The 19,270-nt window shown below is 49.7% G+C and overlaps 1 protein-coding gene across 1 annotated transcript in view; it reads right to left on the reverse strand.

Annotated features, from left to right (window-relative positions):
• Positions 1-293: 293 nt before the first annotated feature.
• The window catches only part of LOC119921772 (vimentin-like), a 31,547-nt gene continuing 12,570 nt past the window's right edge, over positions 294-19,270 (reverse strand). Inside the window, exons 4-10 of the mRNA XM_038741816.1 lie at positions 4,869-4,964; positions 4,612-4,773; positions 4,062-4,187; positions 2,910-3,130; positions 2,775-2,818; positions 1,540-1,625; positions 294-627 (exon numbers count right to left, since the gene is read on the reverse strand). Of these exons, the coding sequence (XP_038597744.1) occupies positions 589-627; positions 1,540-1,625; positions 2,775-2,818; positions 2,910-3,130; positions 4,062-4,187; positions 4,612-4,773; positions 4,869-4,964 (774 nt within the window). The 3' untranslated portion in view covers positions 294-588. The remainder of the gene's footprint in view (positions 628-1,539; positions 1,626-2,774; positions 2,819-2,909; positions 3,131-4,061; positions 4,188-4,611; positions 4,774-4,868; positions 4,965-19,270) is intronic.

Here is a 19,270-nt window from a genome sequence, read left to right on the forward strand (position 1 = left end):
GTCATAGCCTCCCCAACTCTCCCGTCACCAGCCAGAGGCATCCTCTGAATGATTATTTGTAATTCAGTCATGCAAAGCAGCTCAATTCTGATGGTTGGGCTATAGCAGCAGCCAGGTTCAGGTTTAAAGAATATTTTCAGAAAATAAACATTATTTTCTAGGTGCAGGGGGGCGGAGTGGGAGTGTGCTAGCATGCAATACAGGGAGGAAAACAAGACAAGGAGGACTTGCCCGAGGGCTGGCCAAGATTTGAAGAAAAAAAATGATCACAGGATATTTTTTCAAAGAGTTTATTGAAGCAGTAACAGTTTGGTCAGACACTGGCTTGAAAGAGGCAGTTTCATGATTCTGAAAAACACTTTACAAAAGTACTGCAGCACAAGATTCCCTCTGTAAACTAGGCTTTGCCGTAAACTTCCCTAGAGTTATGTGTTCATAAGACTTCAAACCTATTCTTTCTACCTATCCAGGATGGTCTTGCGCTCTTGAAAAACTGCAGAAGGCACTTGAAAGCTGTTTTAGGACTTGGTCAAATTCTTTTGCCTGCTGGTAAGGTGTTGCTGCACTGGGCATCGGGGCAGGCTTTCACTATAAATCATCATGGTGTTGGGATGTTTCGTTGATGACCTGTGAACAACAAGTTGAGGAGAAGGACCACATAATGCGTGAACAACTGTCTGATGGCAGAGGTATGAGTTTTAGAAACCTAATCAGATAACTCATGCATGTTAACCTGGTGCTACCCGCAGAACCTCATTTTCCTTTGGAGAAGCTTGGTTTCTCCATTCTGACAGCTTTATTTCCCAGAACGATGGGTGCAGGGTTGAGGGACAGTCAGAGTCTTACATGCAGGCATGATCTGCTGCCCCCAAGACATTGAAAATGACAGTGGTTCCAAGAAGCCCTTCAGGCAGTAGGATCTGATAAATGCTAATTCACATTTCAGAAGCATATTCAGTGCAGGAGAGGCCAAAAGGCATCTGGAATCCAGCCCGAAGCTAGAGGCTAACCAGGGGAGCCAACTCACGAACACCCAACAATGCTGTGGTCTTCCTACCTCCTAGGGAAGGTGTTTGGATGACTCCCAATTACCTTTAGCTGTCTGGGCATAGATTAATTGGGGCTTCATGCTCCAGGGACACTGAGGTGCAAAGGCTGGCTGCCCATATAGGGCACTGGCCCTGTAGAGTGGGGCTCAGTAGGGTATATCCTGGGGGCCCAGTAGAGAGGTGAAGGGAATTGTCTTTAGGGTCAGGCCAGGGTCAACTGGAGGAACTTACAGAGAGTCAAAATGTTTGTATGTGTGTGGGTACTGGGGACAGGGAGAAGAGATGGGCCAGGGTAAGGAAGATGTCCCTCTGAGCTTGTATGCCCTTCCCAGCTAGCCCTGGGAACGGATCTCATAAGAGTCATTTCCCATCACCCCTGGCTGGGTGTGGGGCATATTGACAGTGGTGCATATGTCTTTCATTTCTTTCTGCAGACCCCTCCTCTTCCCCCCTACTCCAGCCCCTTGATTTAAGAAATTCACATACCTACCTGTCCATCCCTAGTTTCAACAGTCTTGAGAAGGAGTGTTCTCTTGGGATGGGTGTCCACAAGAGGGTGGGAGTCAATGTTGGTTTCTGAAAGATGAGAATAACAATTTGTCAAAATGAGAGTTTAACGGTCCCTGCATATCACCCAAGAGTTCTCTACAAAGGATTAAGAGTCTTGTGTTTATTCCTGTTGAGAATTTCTCTCTTTCACCAGGCACCATCTCAGTGCCTTGGGAGGTTTAAAGACTTGCCAATATTGGTTTCGTGATCAGCAATCCATGTACACAGGCTGTGTGAACTATTGATTACAAAAGTGAATAGCTATTCATAAAATAGTGATTTTGGGGCAGTAATAAAAAAGTTAAAAAAAAAAGTTTAATCAACTTTGTTGCCCACAAAAATGAACAGTTACGAGCCTAAGGGTAGTCAATGATCATGATCAAGTCAACGAGAACATTGGTATTTAGCAGTATAAACTATTCAGGAGTTGTGGGGTAGATTTAGTCAGGGTACATCTTGATTCTGACTAGTTCCTTTTGTCCTAATCAATCATGTGACCGGCTACTTAGGTGAAAAAAGTCTAAATTTCAGGGGGGCCACATTCTATTATCATCATGTTATTTGTTAAGTGCTTACTATGTGTCAGGCAATGTATTAAGAACTGGGAGGATAGAAGCAAGTCGAGTTGTCCCTTGTGGGGCCCCCAGTCTCTATCCCCATGTTACAGATGAGGTAATAAAGGCACAGGGAAGAGAAGTGACTTGTCCAAGGTCACACAGTTGATAAGTGGCAGAGCTGGGATTAGAACCCATGGCCTTCTGACTCTCAGGCCCATGGGTGCACTACACCATGTGGGCCACAGTCACCCTATGCATGGTGTGACCACCACCCCTGCTTTAGTAGCAAATTTGTGAGTGATGAGATTTCTCTAGTTTGACCCAGTAGAGGCATAATCACCTTGCCTGCCAGATTTGAGGGAGGGTTGGTTGCTGCAGTTGGGATGAAAGAGACGAACTCACCCTCTCTCTGCTACCCTTACCCCACTGCTGGGGCTTCCCCTAAATCCACTGCAGCTTCAACTAGAGACAACTCCCCATTATTACAAGGGAGTTTCAGCTTCCCCAAACACAGGTCTTGGCGCTTAGGAGTGTCTAGGGCTTTTTCTGATCAGAAGGAAACTCCTGTGCTTCCCATAAGGAAGCTACCAAGCCCTGGAAATGAAATGGCAGTGCTCACCTCTCAGGTTCAAGGAAGAAAAGCTTGGAACCGGCAGGGTAATCCTGTAAAAAGACAGATCACGTTAAGTTGTTACCAGGCAACCCTAAGGATAGATGGTCACCTCCCAGGTTCCCACTCCTCTCCCCTACTTACCTGCTCTCCTCCCCCTCCAGTAATTTGCGGTAGGTGGCTATCTCAATATCCAGTACCATCTTGACATTCAGCAGGTCCTGGTATTCACGCAGGTGGCGAGCCATCTCTTCCTTCATGTTCTGGATTTCATCCTGAAGGCGGCCAATAGTGTCTTGGTAGTTAGCAGCTTCAACCGAAACGTTCTCCTCCATCTCATGCATCTGGCGCTCCAGAGATTCGTTCTGCAAGAGAAGAGTAGGAGCTTGGCTATGACCTCATCAAAGACCTGGTGCCCCGAGTGATGCTGCCCAACCCAGTTTGACACTATTCTGTGGTCCATGGAGAGGCAGAGGTTTCTCAGCATGAACATGGTGCCAGATAATAAGAATAATGCCATTTATTAAGTACCTACTATGTGCAAAGCACTGTTCTAAGCACTGGGGAAGTTACAAGGTGATCAGGTTGTCCCATGGGGAGTTCACAGTCTTAATCCCCATTTTAAAGATGAGGTAACTGAGGCACCAGAAGTTAAGTGACTTGGCCAAAGTTACACAGCTGACAGTTGGTGAAGCCAGAATTTGAACCCATGACCTTTGACTCCAAAGCCCACGCTCTTTCCACTGAGACACGCTGCTTCTCTAAAGTGTATGTCCAAACACTTGCAGAAGCATTCTTAAGCCACCTGCCAATTGACTATTCCAAGTAATTGTGGACAGCAGAATGAATCATTGTGTTCCAAGCTGACAGTCAGTCAAGCAGAAATAATCAAAGACACGGGGCCCAGAGGTGTGGTTCAGGAATTACCTGGTCTTTCATGCTATCCTAACACTTGGTTAAAAACCTAAACTTCTTTTGTTTCAAACTTGGCTTTAATCACTAGCTTTGATTGCCGATTCCTTCTACATTGGTTAGAAATACATTTGGGATTATGGGAATATATGTTCATGGGTCAAATGGTTTAAATAGTCCTGTTTAAAATGTCTGTTGAGTGTCCTCATATAAGGGGCGGGATGCCAATTTAGGAGGCTAGGATATTAGAGCAAAGCCCATTGTTGGTGTTAAGTTAGCCATCACCAAGCAAAGGGGAGAATTTCCTGCAATGCCAACTTCAGCCAACACAGTGGACCTGTGGTATTTCATCCCCGACACCCACACCCTCCAGCGTGTACTCACGGTCCCGTTCAGTGCATCCACTTCACAAGTGAGAGACTGGACATACCAGCGATACTCATTTGATTCCTGCTTGGCCTGGCGCAGGGCATCACTGTTCCTATTAGCAGCTTCAGAGAGGTCAGCAAACTGTTGAGAAAACATTCACAGTGGACATCTCAACCCCAGGGTGGATCGCAGCCCCTTGGTCCCAAGAGGACAGAGGACCAGTCAGCTGTCAACTGGAAAGCTGGATCACCAATGAATTCCCTATTCTACTCTCCTCCAGTCACCAGCGTCACCTCCCGTAGCATACAGCATGGTCCTGAGAAACCCATCTAGGGAAATAGGTGAGTCCTGTGCATGCCACGGATACTTCCAGAGGGAGCCCCCACCCCCTGACTGCCGGTTTGATGAAGTGAGTGTATGCATGCATGCACCATACCCCCAATCCCTGCACCCCCTCTCCAGATGGGTGACCTGTGCCAACTGCTTGGTTTAATCCCCAGAGAGCTGGTTTAGGGACTAGGTTTAGGGTACCGCCCTCAGGGAACACCTTCCCCTAGAGTCACACCTCGGATTTGTACCATTCTTCAGGTTCATGGATGTTCTTTGCAGCCACATTTTGGTACCGCTGGCGAACATCACGCAGGGCAGCAGTGTGATCGGGCTTAGCCACATCCACATCGATTTGGATGTGCTGTTCCTGAATCTGAGACTGCAGCTCCTGTATTTCCTGGTGAAGAATAAGTAGAAGAGACCAAGTTCCTGCCAGCTTCCCTGAGAAGATCGGCTTAATTTACATTCCCCGATTAAGAGGAAGCCCATTACCTCGTCGTGAAGTTTCTTCAAGAAGACTATTTCTTCTTTTAAGGATTTGACTTTCCGCTTGAGATCAACGTTTGCCAGTGAAGCATTGTCAACATCCTAATTGAAATGAGAGCCAAATTACTTATTCTAACCAAATCAACCATTCATTAACTCACATTTGCTTTTTAGAAAACATTTGTTGAAAATAAGCAGAGTCAAATAAGCAGAGTCTACCATGCCAAAGCATCCGGAAAGAGTTGAACTGAGCTTTCCAGTCGGAGGTTTGGAATTTGGCCAAATCAATCTGGTTCTCAATTTGGAAATGCCGAGGTGAGAGGTTCTTTGGTAATTAGTCATAAGGGTAGGCCCGGTATCATGAGAGTCCAATTGGGGACTTCTTTACTGAGACAGATCTTGTGGATCTTGTAGGCCCTGGTCACCAACAAGCAGGCAGGTTAGAAAAGCAGCTCTGGCTCTGATTCTGGCTTCAGAAAGTGAAAAACAGATGTGTCAATCTATCAGTTAAACTTGCTTATCCCCTTCTTCCAGAGGACGTCACAGCTTGGAGACAAGGGAGACAGTGTGGCCTATTGGAACAAGCACAGGGCTGGGAGACAGGAAACTTGGGTTCAGAACCTGGTTCTGCCACTTGTCTGCTGGGTGACCTTGACCAAGTCACTTAACTTCTCTGGACCTGTTTCCTGTAAAAGGGGAATTCAATTCTTGTCCTGCCTCCATCATTGACTATGAGTTCTATGGGAAAAAGGTACTCTTTCCATTCTGATTATTTTGTCTCTGCCCCAGCGGCTAGCACATAGTGAGAACAACCAATGTAACTGCATATAGTATAGTACTCTGAATATAGCAGGCATTCAATGTATACTACTGGATGAAGGAATTAATTGCAATATAGTGCCTTCTTCCCGTAGATGTACTTTCTCTAACTGCTGCCCAAGCCTTCTCTCTGACTTCCCTGCCTTCAACCTTCAATCTTCTACCCAGATCATTTTCTTAAAAAAATTATTCTGGGCACATCTCCCCACTCCTTAAAAACCCCCCATCTCAGTACAATACTCTGCACACAGTAAGCTCTCAATAAATACTATTGAATGAATGAATGAATGCCTCCTGCTTTCTACCCCTCTGTTTTCTGCTCCTTTGCTTCTCAGACCCTCTGCCCCTCAGCTCTCTTTTCCCCTACTCTTCGTCTCTCCTTTCTCTTCTGCTCTGCTTTCTGCTGTCTGTCTCCATCCTTCTTGACTGTGAGCCTATTGTTGGGTACGGATTGTTGATGACGTTGTACTTTCCAAGCTCTTAGTACAGTGCTCTGCACACAGTAAGCGCTCAATAAATACTATTGAATGAATGAATGAATGCCCCCTGCTTTCTACCCAGCTGCTTTCCACTCTTTTGCTTCTCAACCCTCTGCTCCTCTGCCCCTCTGCCCTGCTGACCCTCAGCTCTCTTCCCCCTACCCTTCAGCTCTCCTTTCTCTTCCCCTTTGTTTTCTGCTGTCTCCCCCCTTCTAGACTGTGAGCCTGTTGTTGGGTACAGATTGTCTTTGTAGATGAATTGTACTTTCCGAGTGCTTAGTACAGTGCTCTGCACACAGTAAGCACTCAATAAAAACTATTGAATGAATGAATGAATGCGCCCTGCTTTCTACCCAGCTGCTTTCCACTCCTTTGCTTCTCAACGTTCTGCTCCTCTGCCCCTCTGCCCTGCTGACCCTCAGCTCTCTTCCACCTACCCTTCAGCTCTACTTTCTCTTCCCCTTTGTTTTCCGCTATCTCCCACCTTCTAGACTGTGAGCCTGTTGTTGGGTACGGATTTTCTCTGTAGATGAATTGTACTTTCCGAGTGCTTAGTACAGTGCTCTGCACACAGTAAGCACTCAATAAATATGCTTGAATGAATGAATGAATGCTCCATTCACCTCTGCTCTCTACCTTCCTTCCACCCCGCAATCAGCTCTCTTCCCCATTCTGCTCTCAGCTCCCTGCCCCTTCGCTCTCGGCTCCCTGCCCCATGCCCATCTGCACTCTTCCATTCTGCATTCTGCCCCACTCCTCTCTACCCGCTGGTATTTTCCCTCCTGGTCTCTTCCCCCCTTGTCTCTGTCCCCATAGTTTCTGCCCCGCTAGACTCTAAAACCCAGCTCTCTGCCCCCCGGTTCTATGCTCTCTGCCCCGAGCTCTCTGGATCCCCAGATTTGCACCTCTCAGCTTTCTGCCACCGGCTATCAGCTCCCCTTGGTCCTTGCCCCTCAGTTCCCTGACCCCATTCTCTCTGTCCCCTGCTTTCCTGCCTTGCCTCTCAGTTCTCTGCTCCATGCCCCTTTAATCAATCAATCAATCAATCGTATTTATTGAGCGCTTACTATGTGCAGAGCACTGTACTAAGCGCTTGGGAAGTACAAATTGGCATCACATAGAGACAGTCCCTACCCGATAGTGGGGCTCACAGTCTAAAAGGGGGAGACAGAGAACAGAACCAAACATACCAACAAAATAAAATAAGTAGGATAGAAATGTACAAGTAAAATAAATAAATAAATAAATAAACAGAGTAATAAATATGTACAACCATATATACATATATACAGGTGCTGTGGGGAGGGGAAGGCGGTAAGGCGGGGGGATGGAGAGGGGGACGAGGGGGAGAGGAAAGAAGGGGCTCAATCTGGGAAGGCCTCCTGGAGGAGGTGAGCTCTCAGCAGGGCCTTGAAGGGAGGAAGAGAGCTAGCTTGGCGGATGGGCAGAGGGAGGGCATTCCAGGCCCGGGGGATGACGTGGGCCGGGGGTCGATGGCGGGACAGGCGAGAGCGAGGTACAGTGAGGAGATTAGTGGTGGAGGAGCGGAGGGTGCGGGCTGGGCAGTAGAAGGAGAGAAGGGAGGTGAGGTAGGAGGGGGGCGAGGTGATGGACAGCCTTGAAGCCCAGGGTGAGGAGTTTCTGCCTGATGCGCAGATTGATCGGTAGCCATTGGAGGTTTTTGAGGAGGGGAGTGATATGTCCAGAGCGTTTCTGGACAAAGATAATCCGGGCAGCAGCATGAAGTATGGATTGAAGTGGAGAGAGACACGAGGATGGGAGATCAGAGAGAAGGCTAGTGCAGTAGTCCAGACGGGATAGGATGAGAGCTTGAATTAGCAGGGTAGCGGTTTGGATGGAGAGGAAAGGGCGGATCTTGGCAATGTTGCGGAGCTGAGACCGGCAGGTTTTGGTGACGGCTTGGATGTGAGGGGTGAATGAGAGAGCGGAGTCGAGGATGACACCAAGGTTGCGGGCTTGTGAGACGGGAAGGATGGTAGTGCCGTCAACAGAGATGGGAAAGTCAGGGAGAGGACAAGGTTTGGGAGGGAAGACAAGGAGCTCAGTCTTCGACATGTTGAGCTTTAGGTGGCGGGCGGACATCCAGATGGAGATGTCCTGAAGGCAGGAGGAGATGCGAGCCTGGAGGGAGGGGGAGAGAGCAGGGGCAGAGATGTAGATCTGGGTGTCATCAGCGTAGAGGTGATAGTTGAAGCCGTGGGAGCGAATGAGGTCACCAAGGGAGTGAGTGTAGATTGAGAACAGAAGGGGACCAAGCACTGAACCTTGGGGAACTCCCACAGTAAGAGGATGGGAGGGGGAGGAGGAGCCTGCAAAAGAGACTGAGAAAGAACGACCGGAGAGATAAGAGGAGAACCAGGAGAGGACGGAGTCTGTGAAGCCAAGGTCAGATAACGTGTTGAGGAGAAGGGGGGTGGTCCACAGTGTCAAAGGCAGCTGAGAGGTCGAGGAGGATTAGGACAGAGTATGAGCCGTTGGATTTGGCAAGCAGGAGGTCATTGGTGACCTTTGAGAGCGCAGTTTCCGTGGAATGAAGGGGACGGAAGCCAGACTGGAGGGGGTCGAGGAGAGAGTTGTTGTTGAGGAATTCTAGGCAGCGCGTGTAGACAACTCGTTCAAGGAGTTTGGAAAGGAATGGTAGGAGGGATATGGGACGATAACTAGAAGGTGAGGTGGGGTCAAGAGAGGGTTTTTTTAGGATGGGAGAGACATGGGCATGTTTGAAGGCAGAGGGGAAGGAACCAGTGGAGAGTGAGCGGTTGAAGATGGAAGTTAAGGAGGGGAGAAGGGATGGAGCGAGAGATTTCATAAGATGAGAGGGAATGGGGTCAGAAGCACAGGTGGCCGGAGTAGCACTTGAGAGGAGGGAGGAGAGTTCCTCTGAGGATACCACTGGGGAAGGATGGGAGAGTAGCAGAGAATGTTGAGAGCCGGGGGGTTGGAGAAAGGGGGGAAGAGACTTTGGGGAGGTCGGACCTGATGGATTTAATTTTGTTAATGAAGTAGGAGGCCAGATCGTTGGGGGGGAGGGAAGGAGGAGGGGGAGGAACCGGGGGGCCTGAGAGGGGGAGTTGAATGTACGGAAGAGCTGGCGGGGGTGATGGGCATGGGTGTCAATAAGGGAGGAGAAATAGTTTTGTCTGGCAGAAGAGAGGGCTGAGTTAAGGCAGGAAAGGATAAACTTGAAGTGAACGAGGTTGGCATGGTGTTTAGACTTTCGCCAGCAGCGTTCGGCAGCTCGAGCATAAGAGCGAAGGAGGCGGACAGTGGCAGTGATCCAGGGCTGTGGGTTAGTGGTGCGAGAGCGGCGAAGGGAAAGGGGAGCGAGCGAGTCTAGCTGAGTAGAAAGGGTAGAGTTGAGAGCAGTAATCTGATCATCAAGACTGGGTAGAGAGGAGAGGGCGGCGAGGTGGGGTGTGAGGCCCTCTGAAAGATGGGTGGGGTCCAGAGAGCGGAGATCTCTGTGAGGGAGTAATACGGATTTACAGGGGAAAGGAGTGTGAGTGAGGAGGCAGGTGAGAAGATTATGATCAGAGAGGAGGGATCACAGAGTTGGTGAGGGTGGACACAGTGCAGCGGTAGGAGATGATGAGGTCGAGGGTATGACCAAGTTGGTGAGTGGGTGAGGTGGGGTGGAGGAAGAGGTTGGCAGCGTCAAGGAGAGATAGAAGGCGGGCGGCAGAGGAGTCGTTAGGGATATCCATGTGGATATTGAAGTCTCCAAGGATCAGAGTGGGCATGGAGAAGGAGAGAAGGAATGTGAGGAAGGGGTCAAAGTCGTTAAAGAAGTTGGAAGTGGGGCCCGGAGGGCGGTAGATGACGGCTACAAGAATCTGGAGGGGGTGGTAGAGGCGAATAATGTGGGCTTCAAAGGAGGGGAAGGAAAGGGAAGGGGGAGGAGGGATAGTGCGAAAGCGACATTGGGGGGCGAGAAGGAAACCGACACCTCCTCCTTTTCCAGTGAGTCTGGGGGAGTGGGAGAAGAAGAGGCCTGCACTGCAGAGAGCAGCAGAAGAGACCGTGTCGTCCGACGACAGCCATGTTTCAGTTAGGGCGAGGAGGAGTAGAGAACTGGAAAGGAAAAGGTCCAGGATGAAAGGAATCTTACTTAAAACGGAGCGGGGGTTCCAGAGGCCACACTTGGCATCAGCTGTCGAGGGTGGGGAGGGAGGGGGAAGGGTGCGAGGGGGGGGGGAGGGTTTGGATTGGGATGAGTTGGCGGGGGGCCTGGGCGGGGAGAGTGGGAAGGGGGGTGGCGATGGGAAAGGAGAACTGGGATGGGGTGGGGGCGGGGAGAAGGGGAGGAGGGGGGTCGGGAGGGAGAAGCAGAGGACCTGCGCTGGTACAGAGGAATCCTTGGTAGGGGTTGAGGGGGAGCGGTCTTGGTGGGTGAGAGGGAGGGAAACAGCTGGGTGGGAGAGGGGGAAGGGGAAGGTGAGGAATGGGAATGGCAGTTGGGAGCAAGGGAACTGAAAGTTCATGGTGAGGTCAGCAGGGCGAGTGACAGTACAGTGGGGGGTTAACAATTGAGATGCAGAAGCAATAAAACAGTAGCAATGATAAAAGTAGGCGATGGCATCACAGGGTGTAGTTGAGCAATCAATATGCTATGGCAATAATAGAATTGGCAAACAATGATGCCACAGAGAGCAGATACAAACTATTAAGAGCTGGAGTAGGGTGTGGGCCAGTTAAGGGGGGTCAGGGAGCAGAGATACCTGGGGAGGGGAGGCGAACAGTCAACTAGCATGGGAGGGCTGAGGAGGTGTGAATGAGGTTGTCGTTAATGTAACATGTAACATGGTGCTAACAAGGTGCTAACAAGGGGCTTTTTACCTGGGGGCGGGCGGGGGTAGAGTCAGTCAGGGACCGGACCGGGAAGGGGGGGGGGATGAGGGGGCACTTTACGGAAGGCCTCCTAAGTGGGGGGGGTGGAAGCAGGGCGGGGCGTCCGTGGGGGGCGCTGAGATGGCGGGAGGGTGGGCGGCCAGGCCTCTCGGGGAACGGAGTCACGGGCGTCAATGGCGGCGCTCTGAGGAGAGGAGCCTTCCGGGAGCGGCAAGTCCTCGCGGGGTGATGGCGGGCGGGCGGGCCTCTCGGGAACGGAGTCCCGGGCGTCTATGGCGGCGCTCTGAGGAGAGGATCCTTCCGGGAGCAGCAAGGCCTCGCGGTGTGATGGCGGGCGGGCGGGCCTCTCGGGAACGGAGTGCCGGGCGTCTCGCGGTGTGATGGCGGGCGGGCGGGCCTCTCGGGAACGGAGTCCCGGGCGTTTATGGCGGCGCTCAGAGGAGAGGATCCTTCCGGGAGCAGCAAGGCCTCGCGGTGTGATGGCGGGTGGGCCTCCCGGGAACGGAGTCCCGGGCGTCTCGCGGTGTTTTGGCGGGCGGGCGGGCCTCTCGGGAACGGAGTCCCGGGCGTCTATGGCGGCGCTCTGAGGAGAGGATCCTTCCGGGAGCAGCAAGGCCTCGCGGTGTGATGGCGGGCGGGCCTCTCGGGAATGGAGTCCCGGGCGTCTCGCGGTGTGATGGCGGGCGGGCGGGCCTCTCGGGAACGGAGTCTCTGCTTCCTATCCCTCCACCCCCTCCCTTTCCCCCGCCCCGCCCCACACACAGCTCTTGACTCTCAGAACCTCAGCTCTCAGATCTCTGCCCTTAAGGTCTGTATCTTTCTGTTCTCTGCCCCTCAAATTTTTCCCCTTGAATCTCTTCCCCTCTGATCTCTGGGCCTTGTTCTCTGACTCCCTGTTCTCTATCCACCTGCTCTCTGAATCTCTGTCCCCCTGCTTTCTGCCCCTCAACTCACCTCCCTGTGCTCCACCCCTCGGTTTTCTGTCCCTCAACTCTATTCCCTCTGACCCTCAGTTTTCTGTGTCTTTCCTTCAGCTCCCTGCCACTCAATTCTCTTCCCTCTGCCCCTCTGCCCCTCAACTCTCACCTCCAATCACTTCATTTCACTGCTCCTCAGTTCTCTGCCCTTTTGTTCTCTGCTTTTTGTTCTCTTCCCTTTTCTTCTCTGGCCTCCTGCTCACTGCCCTATCCCCTCTGCCCCTAGACTCCCTGCCCTATTTCTCTGCCTCCCTGCTCTCTTTGCCCTCCCTGATCTTTGCACCCGGGCTCTCTACCCATCAGATGCCTGCTCTCTTCCACCCACTCTCTGCCACCCGCTCTCTAACCCCAACTCTCTGCCACCAGCTCTCTGCCCCCAGCAATGTGTGCAATCTCCCAGCTCTTTGCCCTATCCCCAATTCTCTGCTTTTCGTCCCCCAGGTCTCTGCCCCCCAGCTCTCTCATCTCTTGCCCCCCAGCTCTCTGCTTTCTGCCCCCAGCTCTCTGCTTTCTGACACACAACTTTCTGTTTGCCCAGCTTTCTATCCCTCCAACTTTCTATCTCCCTGGTTGTCTATCCACCAAGCTTTCTGCCTCTCGGCCCCTTTGCCCTCTACTCCTCGACTCTCTGTCCCTCTGCTATCTGCTACGCCACTGTCTGCCCCTCAGCTGTCTTCCCTCCTGACCTCTGTCCCCCTAATCATTGCCCCCCTTTCTGTTCCCCCTGTTGTCTGTCTCCTCCTCTCTGCCCCCCACTCTCTGCCCCGCTGAGCTTTGGATCCCTAGCTCTCTACTACTCATCTCCCTGCCCCTCAGCGCCCAGTCCCCAGTTTTAGGCACCCCCAACTTTCTGGCCCACCAGTTCCTGCCCTCCCACTTTCTGCTCCCCCTGCTTAAGACCCGCCCCCCCCCCAGTTCTCTGTCCCACAACTCTTTGTTTCCTGCCACTATCTCTCTGTCCCTCAGCTCTAGGTTCTCTGCACTTCAGCTCTCTGTCCCTCAATCGTCTGTCCCTCAGCCCTCTGCCCCTCAATTCTCTGCCCCCGAGCTCTGGGCTTTCTTCCAATCTGCTCTCTTCTTGCCTGCTCTTTGCCCGTCTGCTCTCTGCTCCCTAGCCCTGCCTCACAGACTCTTGCCTCGTAGGTCTCTCTACCACAGGCTCTCTGTGCCCAGACCTCTGCTATCTTCCATAAGCTCTCTGCCCTGACCCCCAGTTCTCAGCTCTCCATCCCCAAGCTCTCTGCTCTGCGTCCCCCAGTTCTCTGCAGTCTGTTCTTCAGCTATCTGCTGTCTTACCCCTATCTCTCTGCTCTTTGTCCCTCACTCCCTGCTCCCCCAAGATCTCAGCAAATCAGCTCAATTTCCTCCCCCAGCTCCCTGTCCAACTGGCTCTCTGCCCCCGTGCTTACTGCTCTTCGCCCCAGTGTTCTGCTTTTTCCCCCCTCCCCCAGCTCTGTGCTTTCACCCCACTCCCTGTTCCCTATTCCCAGACTCTTTGTCCCCCATCTCTCTTTCCCCTGAGCTTTCTATTCCCCACCCCCCCAGCTCTCTGTCCCACACAGCTCTCTCTCCCCGCAGTTCTCTGCCTGTCAGCTCTTTACCCCCTGCTCTCTGACTTTTAGCTCTCTGCCCCCAGCTCTTGGCTTTCTGCCCCTTGCCCCAGCTCTCTGCTCCCCCAAATTTCTGCTCTGCCATCCCCCACACCCAGCTCTCTGATCTCTGCCCCCAACCTCTCTGACACTCAGCTCTCTTGATCCCTAGCACTCTACTCCTCAGATCTCTGTCACTAAGATCTCTAACTCCCCCGCCACTTCCAGACCTCAAGCTCACTGCCCCACCAGCTCACTATCCCCCAGCTCCCTGCCTTATCCCCCTCCAGCTCTCTGGCCACATACCTCAGGTCTCTGCCCCCCAGCTCTCTGATCTCTGCCCCCCACCTTTCTACTCTCTGCCCCCGCTGCACTCTTTGCCCCCCCCCCCAGCACTTTGCTCTCTGCCTCACCAACCTTTCTGCCCCATGCCCCCAAGCAGTCTGCCCCCTGCCCTCTGCCCTCGGGCTCTCTCTTCTCTTCATCAAGCTCCCTGCCCACTCTAGGTTCTCTGATCTCTGCCCACACCCAGCTCTTTTCTATCTTACCCCAAATTTCTGCTTTTTGTCCACCAGTTCTCTGCTCTTTGCACCCCAGCTTTCTGCTCTCTGCCTCTCGGCTCCCTGTCTCTCAGATCTCTAAATCACTGTTAGGATCTCTAGGATCTACTGGACTCTGGGGTTCTGACACTTGGTCCATGGCAGGGAGGTAAAAGAGAGGGTGGGGTTTTAAGGAGGTATGGAGGTTAGAATTTTGGGCCCAAATGGCAACAGGAGAGGAAGGAAAGGGTTCTTTCCCTCCCTTCTCTATGTGGGGAGACATGGGGAGCAGGGGCTGCCGAGAATAGAATAGAATAGATTCTATTTATCTAATTTGATGGTATTGGTGCCTGTCTACTTGTTTTGTTTTCTTGTCTGTCTCCCATTCTAGACTGTGATCCCGCTGTTGGGTAGGGATTGCCTCTATCTGTTGCAGAATTGCATCTTTCAAGTGCTTAGTACAGTGCTCTGCACACAGTAAGTGCTCAGTAAATACAATTGAATGAATGAATGAGGGACCTGGGCAGCGTTTTTTTGGGAGAGGAGGAATCACCCTTCTAGATAATGGCAAGGGACCCCACCCCTGAGTGGTTTGGCATGGTGCTTTCTCCCACATTAGAGAGGCTTATCCCTTGCCTCCATCTCTCCCTTGGGAAGCATCATGGCGTCATGTTTAAAGCATGGGCCTGGGAGACAGAGGATGTGGGTTCTGATGCCAGCTCTCCCATCTGTCTACTGAATGACCTTGGCCAAATGATTTCACTTCTCTGGGCCCCAGTTCCCACATCTGTAAAATTGAAATTAACATTATGAGCCCCAGGTGGGACATGGGCTATGTCCAACCTAATTAACTTGTATCTCTCCCACCGCTTAGTACAGTGCCTGACACCTAGTAATTGTTTTACAAATAATCAATAAATGAAGCCCGCCTTGTCAGACTGAGTTTTCATGGATTCCTTTTCTAAAAGGGATCAGTGAGGAGGTGGCAGGAGCCAAGCCCCTGGGATCTTGAGGAGTGAGGGAGGATGGAACAGACCACAGAATACTAGCTAAGAATCCTTCGAGGAAGACAGCGTGTCCCCTTTCCAGTCCCTTACCACTGCCCAAGGATTAGGCCAGAAAGTAGGGTGGCCCTGGGCCCCAGCCAAACTTGAAGCAACGTGGAGCATCGGAAGGGCCCCAAGGCCCTCGGTTCCACCTGAAAAGGTGGACAGTGGGACATCCGGGCCCCTGCCTCTTCAGGTGTGACAACACATTGACAGGCGGGACAGTGGGTGGGTGGCCAGATGTTGGATACCGTTCCTCTAGGGAGATTACTGATTTGTTTCTCTTTGTGCAGGTCTTTTTGAGGGGCAGTCTTGTTCAGAGGCAGATCAGATAGATCAGATGACAGATGAGCAGTGTGGCTCAATGGAAAGAGCACGGGCTATGGAGTCAGAGGTCATGGGTTAAAATCCTGACTCTGCCATTTGTCAGCTGTGTGACTTTGTGCAAGTTACTTAATTTCTCTGTGCTTCAGTTCCTTCTTCTGTAAAATCGGTATTAAGACTGTGAGCCCCACTTGGGACAACCTGATCACCTTGTAACCTGCACATAGTAAGCACTTGATCAATGCCATTATTATTAATATAACTATTATTATTATTACTATTTTTATTACTAATATTATATTTGTACCCTTTCTAGACTGTGAGCCCACTGTTGGGTAGGGACCATCTCTATATGTTGCCAGCTTGTACTTCCCAAGCGCTTAGTTCAGTGCTCTGCACATAGTAAGCGCTCAGTAAATACAATTGAATGAGTGAATGAATGAATGAATGAATTTGTGGGGTTCCTTGTCCATTCTAGAATGACATGTTTGCTGAATTTAGCATCCTTTCCTGCCTGCTCCTGAGGACCCCATGCCCACTTCTGATTGGCTCTAAGGTGTCCAGCTCAGGAGATTGAGTGAGGGTGATGAACCAGTTTCCATGCTCATCTTGGTGGTTCCTGGAGCTGAAGTGGTGCAATTGGTTATCACACGGTTCTTACAGTGTGCTATGGATGTAGGTCATTCTATCTCCTCGAAGAGGCCTTCCCTAAGCCCTCCTTTCCTCTTCTCCCACTCCCTTCTGCTTCACCCTGACTTGCTCCCTTTATTCATTCCCCCCCAGTCCCTCAGCACTTATGTCTGTATCTGTAATTTATTTATTTCTACTAATGTCTGTCTCCCCTTATAGACTGTAAGCTTGTTGTGGGCAGGGAATGCGTTTTTTTATTGTTACATTGTACTATCCCAAGCACTTAGTACAGTGCTCTGCACACTGGAAGCCATAAATAAATAAATAAATAAATAAATGAATGAATGAGTGAATAAATGTGCCCCTCAGGTCTATGCTCTCTGCAGCACTACCCCTCAGCTCTCTGCTCTCCACCCCTCAGCTCTCTTTCCCCCACTCAGTTAGTCAGTAGTATTTATTGAGCACTTACCCTGTGTAAAGCACCGTACTAGGTGCATGGGGAATGCAATTTTACCATTAATCCACATTTTCCTTGCACACAATAATCTTACAGTCTAGAGTGGGAGAGAGGCACTAATAGGAATAAATATATTATTGATATGTAAATAAATGCTCTGTGGCTGGGAGGAGGGATGAATAAATGGAGCAAGTCAGGGCAATGCAGAAGGGGACAGGAGAAGAAGAAAGGAGGGCTTAGTCAGGGAAGACCTCTTAGAGGAGATGTGCCTTCAACAATGCTTTGAAGGGGAGACAGTAATTGTTGGATCTGAGGGAGAGAGGGAATTCCAGGCCAGAGGGAAGACATGGGCAAGGGGTTGGTGGCAAGATAGATGAGATTGAGATATAATGAAAAGGTTAACATTAGAGGAGCTAGGTGTTGGGGCTGAGTTGTAGTGGGAGAGTAGGGTAGGTGGGGACAAGGTGATTGAGTGTTTTAAAGCCAATGGTGAGGACTTTTTGATCGATGTGGAGGTGAATGGGCAACCACTGGAGTTTCTTGAGGAGTGGGGAAACATGACCTGGAGGTCTTTGTATAAAAATGATTGGGGCAACATAGTGATATATGGACAGGAGTGGGGAGATACAGAAGGAAGAGAGGTCAGCAAGGAGGCTGACACAGTAATCCAGGGTGTTTGGATGAGTGATTGGATTAATGTAGTAGATGTTTAGATGGAGAGGACAGGGCAGATTTTAGTGATGTTGTGAAGGTAGGACTGACATGATGTAATGATGGATTGAATATTGGGGTGGAATTCGAGAGAGGAGTATTGAGAATAAATTCCATCGCATTTATTGAGCGCTTACTGTATGTGTTTAATTCATTCATTCGATCGTATTTATTGAGCGCTTACTGAGTTAAATTCATTCATTCATTCGATCGCATTTACTGAGCGCTTAGTGTTTCATTCATTCAATCGACCGTATTTATTGAGCGCTTACTATATGTGTTTCATTCATTCGATCATATTTATCGAGCGCTTACTGAGTTTAATTCATTCATTCATTCCATCGTATTTATTGAGCGCTTACTGTATGTGTTTAATTCATTCATTCGATCGCATTTACCGAGCGCTTACTGTGTGTTTAATTCATTCATTCGATCGCATTTATGGAGCGCTTACTGAGTTTAATTCATTTATTCATTCGATCGTATTTATTGAGTGCTTACTGTGTTTTTAATTCATTCATTCATTCGATCGTATATATCAAGTGCTGAGTTTAATTCATCCATTCATTCGATCATATTTATTGAGCACTTGCTGTGTGTTTAATTCATTCATTCATTCTATTGTATTTATTGAGCACTTACTGTGTTTAATTCATTCATTCGATAGTATTTATTGAGCGCTGTGTGTTTAATTCATTCATTTATTCGATCGTATTTATTGAGCGTTACTGAGCGCTTACTGTGTTTAATTCATTCATTCAATAGTATTTATGGAGCACTGTGTGTTTAATTCATTCATTCATTCAATCGTATTTATTGAGCACTTACCGTGTTTAATTCATTCATTTATTCGATCGTATTTATTGGGCGCTGATTGTGTGTTTAATTCATTCATTCATTCGATCATATTTATTGAGCGCTTACTGTGTGTTTAATTCATTCATTCATTCGATCGTATTTATTGAGTGCTTACTGAGTTTAATTCATTCATTCATTCGATCGTATTTATCGAGGGCTTACTGTGTGTTTCATTCATTCATTCGATCGTATTTATTGAGCGCTTACTGTGTGTTTAATTCATTCATTCATTCGATCGTATTTATTGAGTGCTTCCTGTGTGCAGGGCACTGTACTTAGCGCTTGGGAAGCACAAGTTGGCAACATATAATTCTCACCCAGTCCTTAGTACAGTGCTCTGCCCCCAGGCTGAGCCCCTTTTTCCTCTCCTCCTCCCCCTCCCCACAGCCCCTGTATATATGTTTGTATAGATTTTGTTAATCTATTTATTTTATTCGTACATATTTCCTATTCTATTGATTTTCTTAATGATGTGCATCTAGCTTTATTTCTATTTCTTCTGATGACTTGACACCTGTCCACATGTTTTGTTTTGTCGTCCGCCCCCCCGCCTTCTAGACTGTGAGCCTGCTGTCGGGTAGGGACCGTCTCTCTATGTTGTCAAGTTGGACTTCCCAAGCGCTTAGTACAGTGCTCTGCACACAGGAAGCGCTCAATAACTAATAATAATAATAATCATGATAGCATTTGTTAAGCGCTTACTATGTGCCAAGCACTGTTCTAAGTGCTGGGAAGGTTACAAGGTGATCAGGTCATCCCACGGTGGGGCTCCCGGTCTTCATCCCCATTTGACAGATGAGGGAACTGAGGCACAGGGAAGTGAAGTGACTTGCCCAAAGTCACACAGCCGGCAATTAACAACAGCATTTGTTGAGCGCTTCCTATGTGCAAAGCACTGTTATAAGCGCCACGGGGCCGTGATTTGAACCCATGACCTCTGACTCCAAAGCCCGAGCTCTTTCCATTGAGCCACAGAATACGATTGTATGACTGACTGACTGAATTAAACACACAGTGAGCGCTCAATCAATACGATCGAATGAATGAATGAACTAAACACACAGTAAGTGCTCAATCAATACGATCGAATGAATGAATGAAACACAATAA

This window comes from Tachyglossus aculeatus, unplaced genomic scaffold (genome assembly GCF_015852505.1).
Source record: "Tachyglossus aculeatus isolate mTacAcu1 unplaced genomic scaffold, mTacAcu1.pri SUPER_30, whole genome shotgun sequence".
NCBI classification, from domain to species: domain Eukaryota; kingdom Metazoa; phylum Chordata; class Mammalia; order Monotremata; family Tachyglossidae; genus Tachyglossus; species Tachyglossus aculeatus.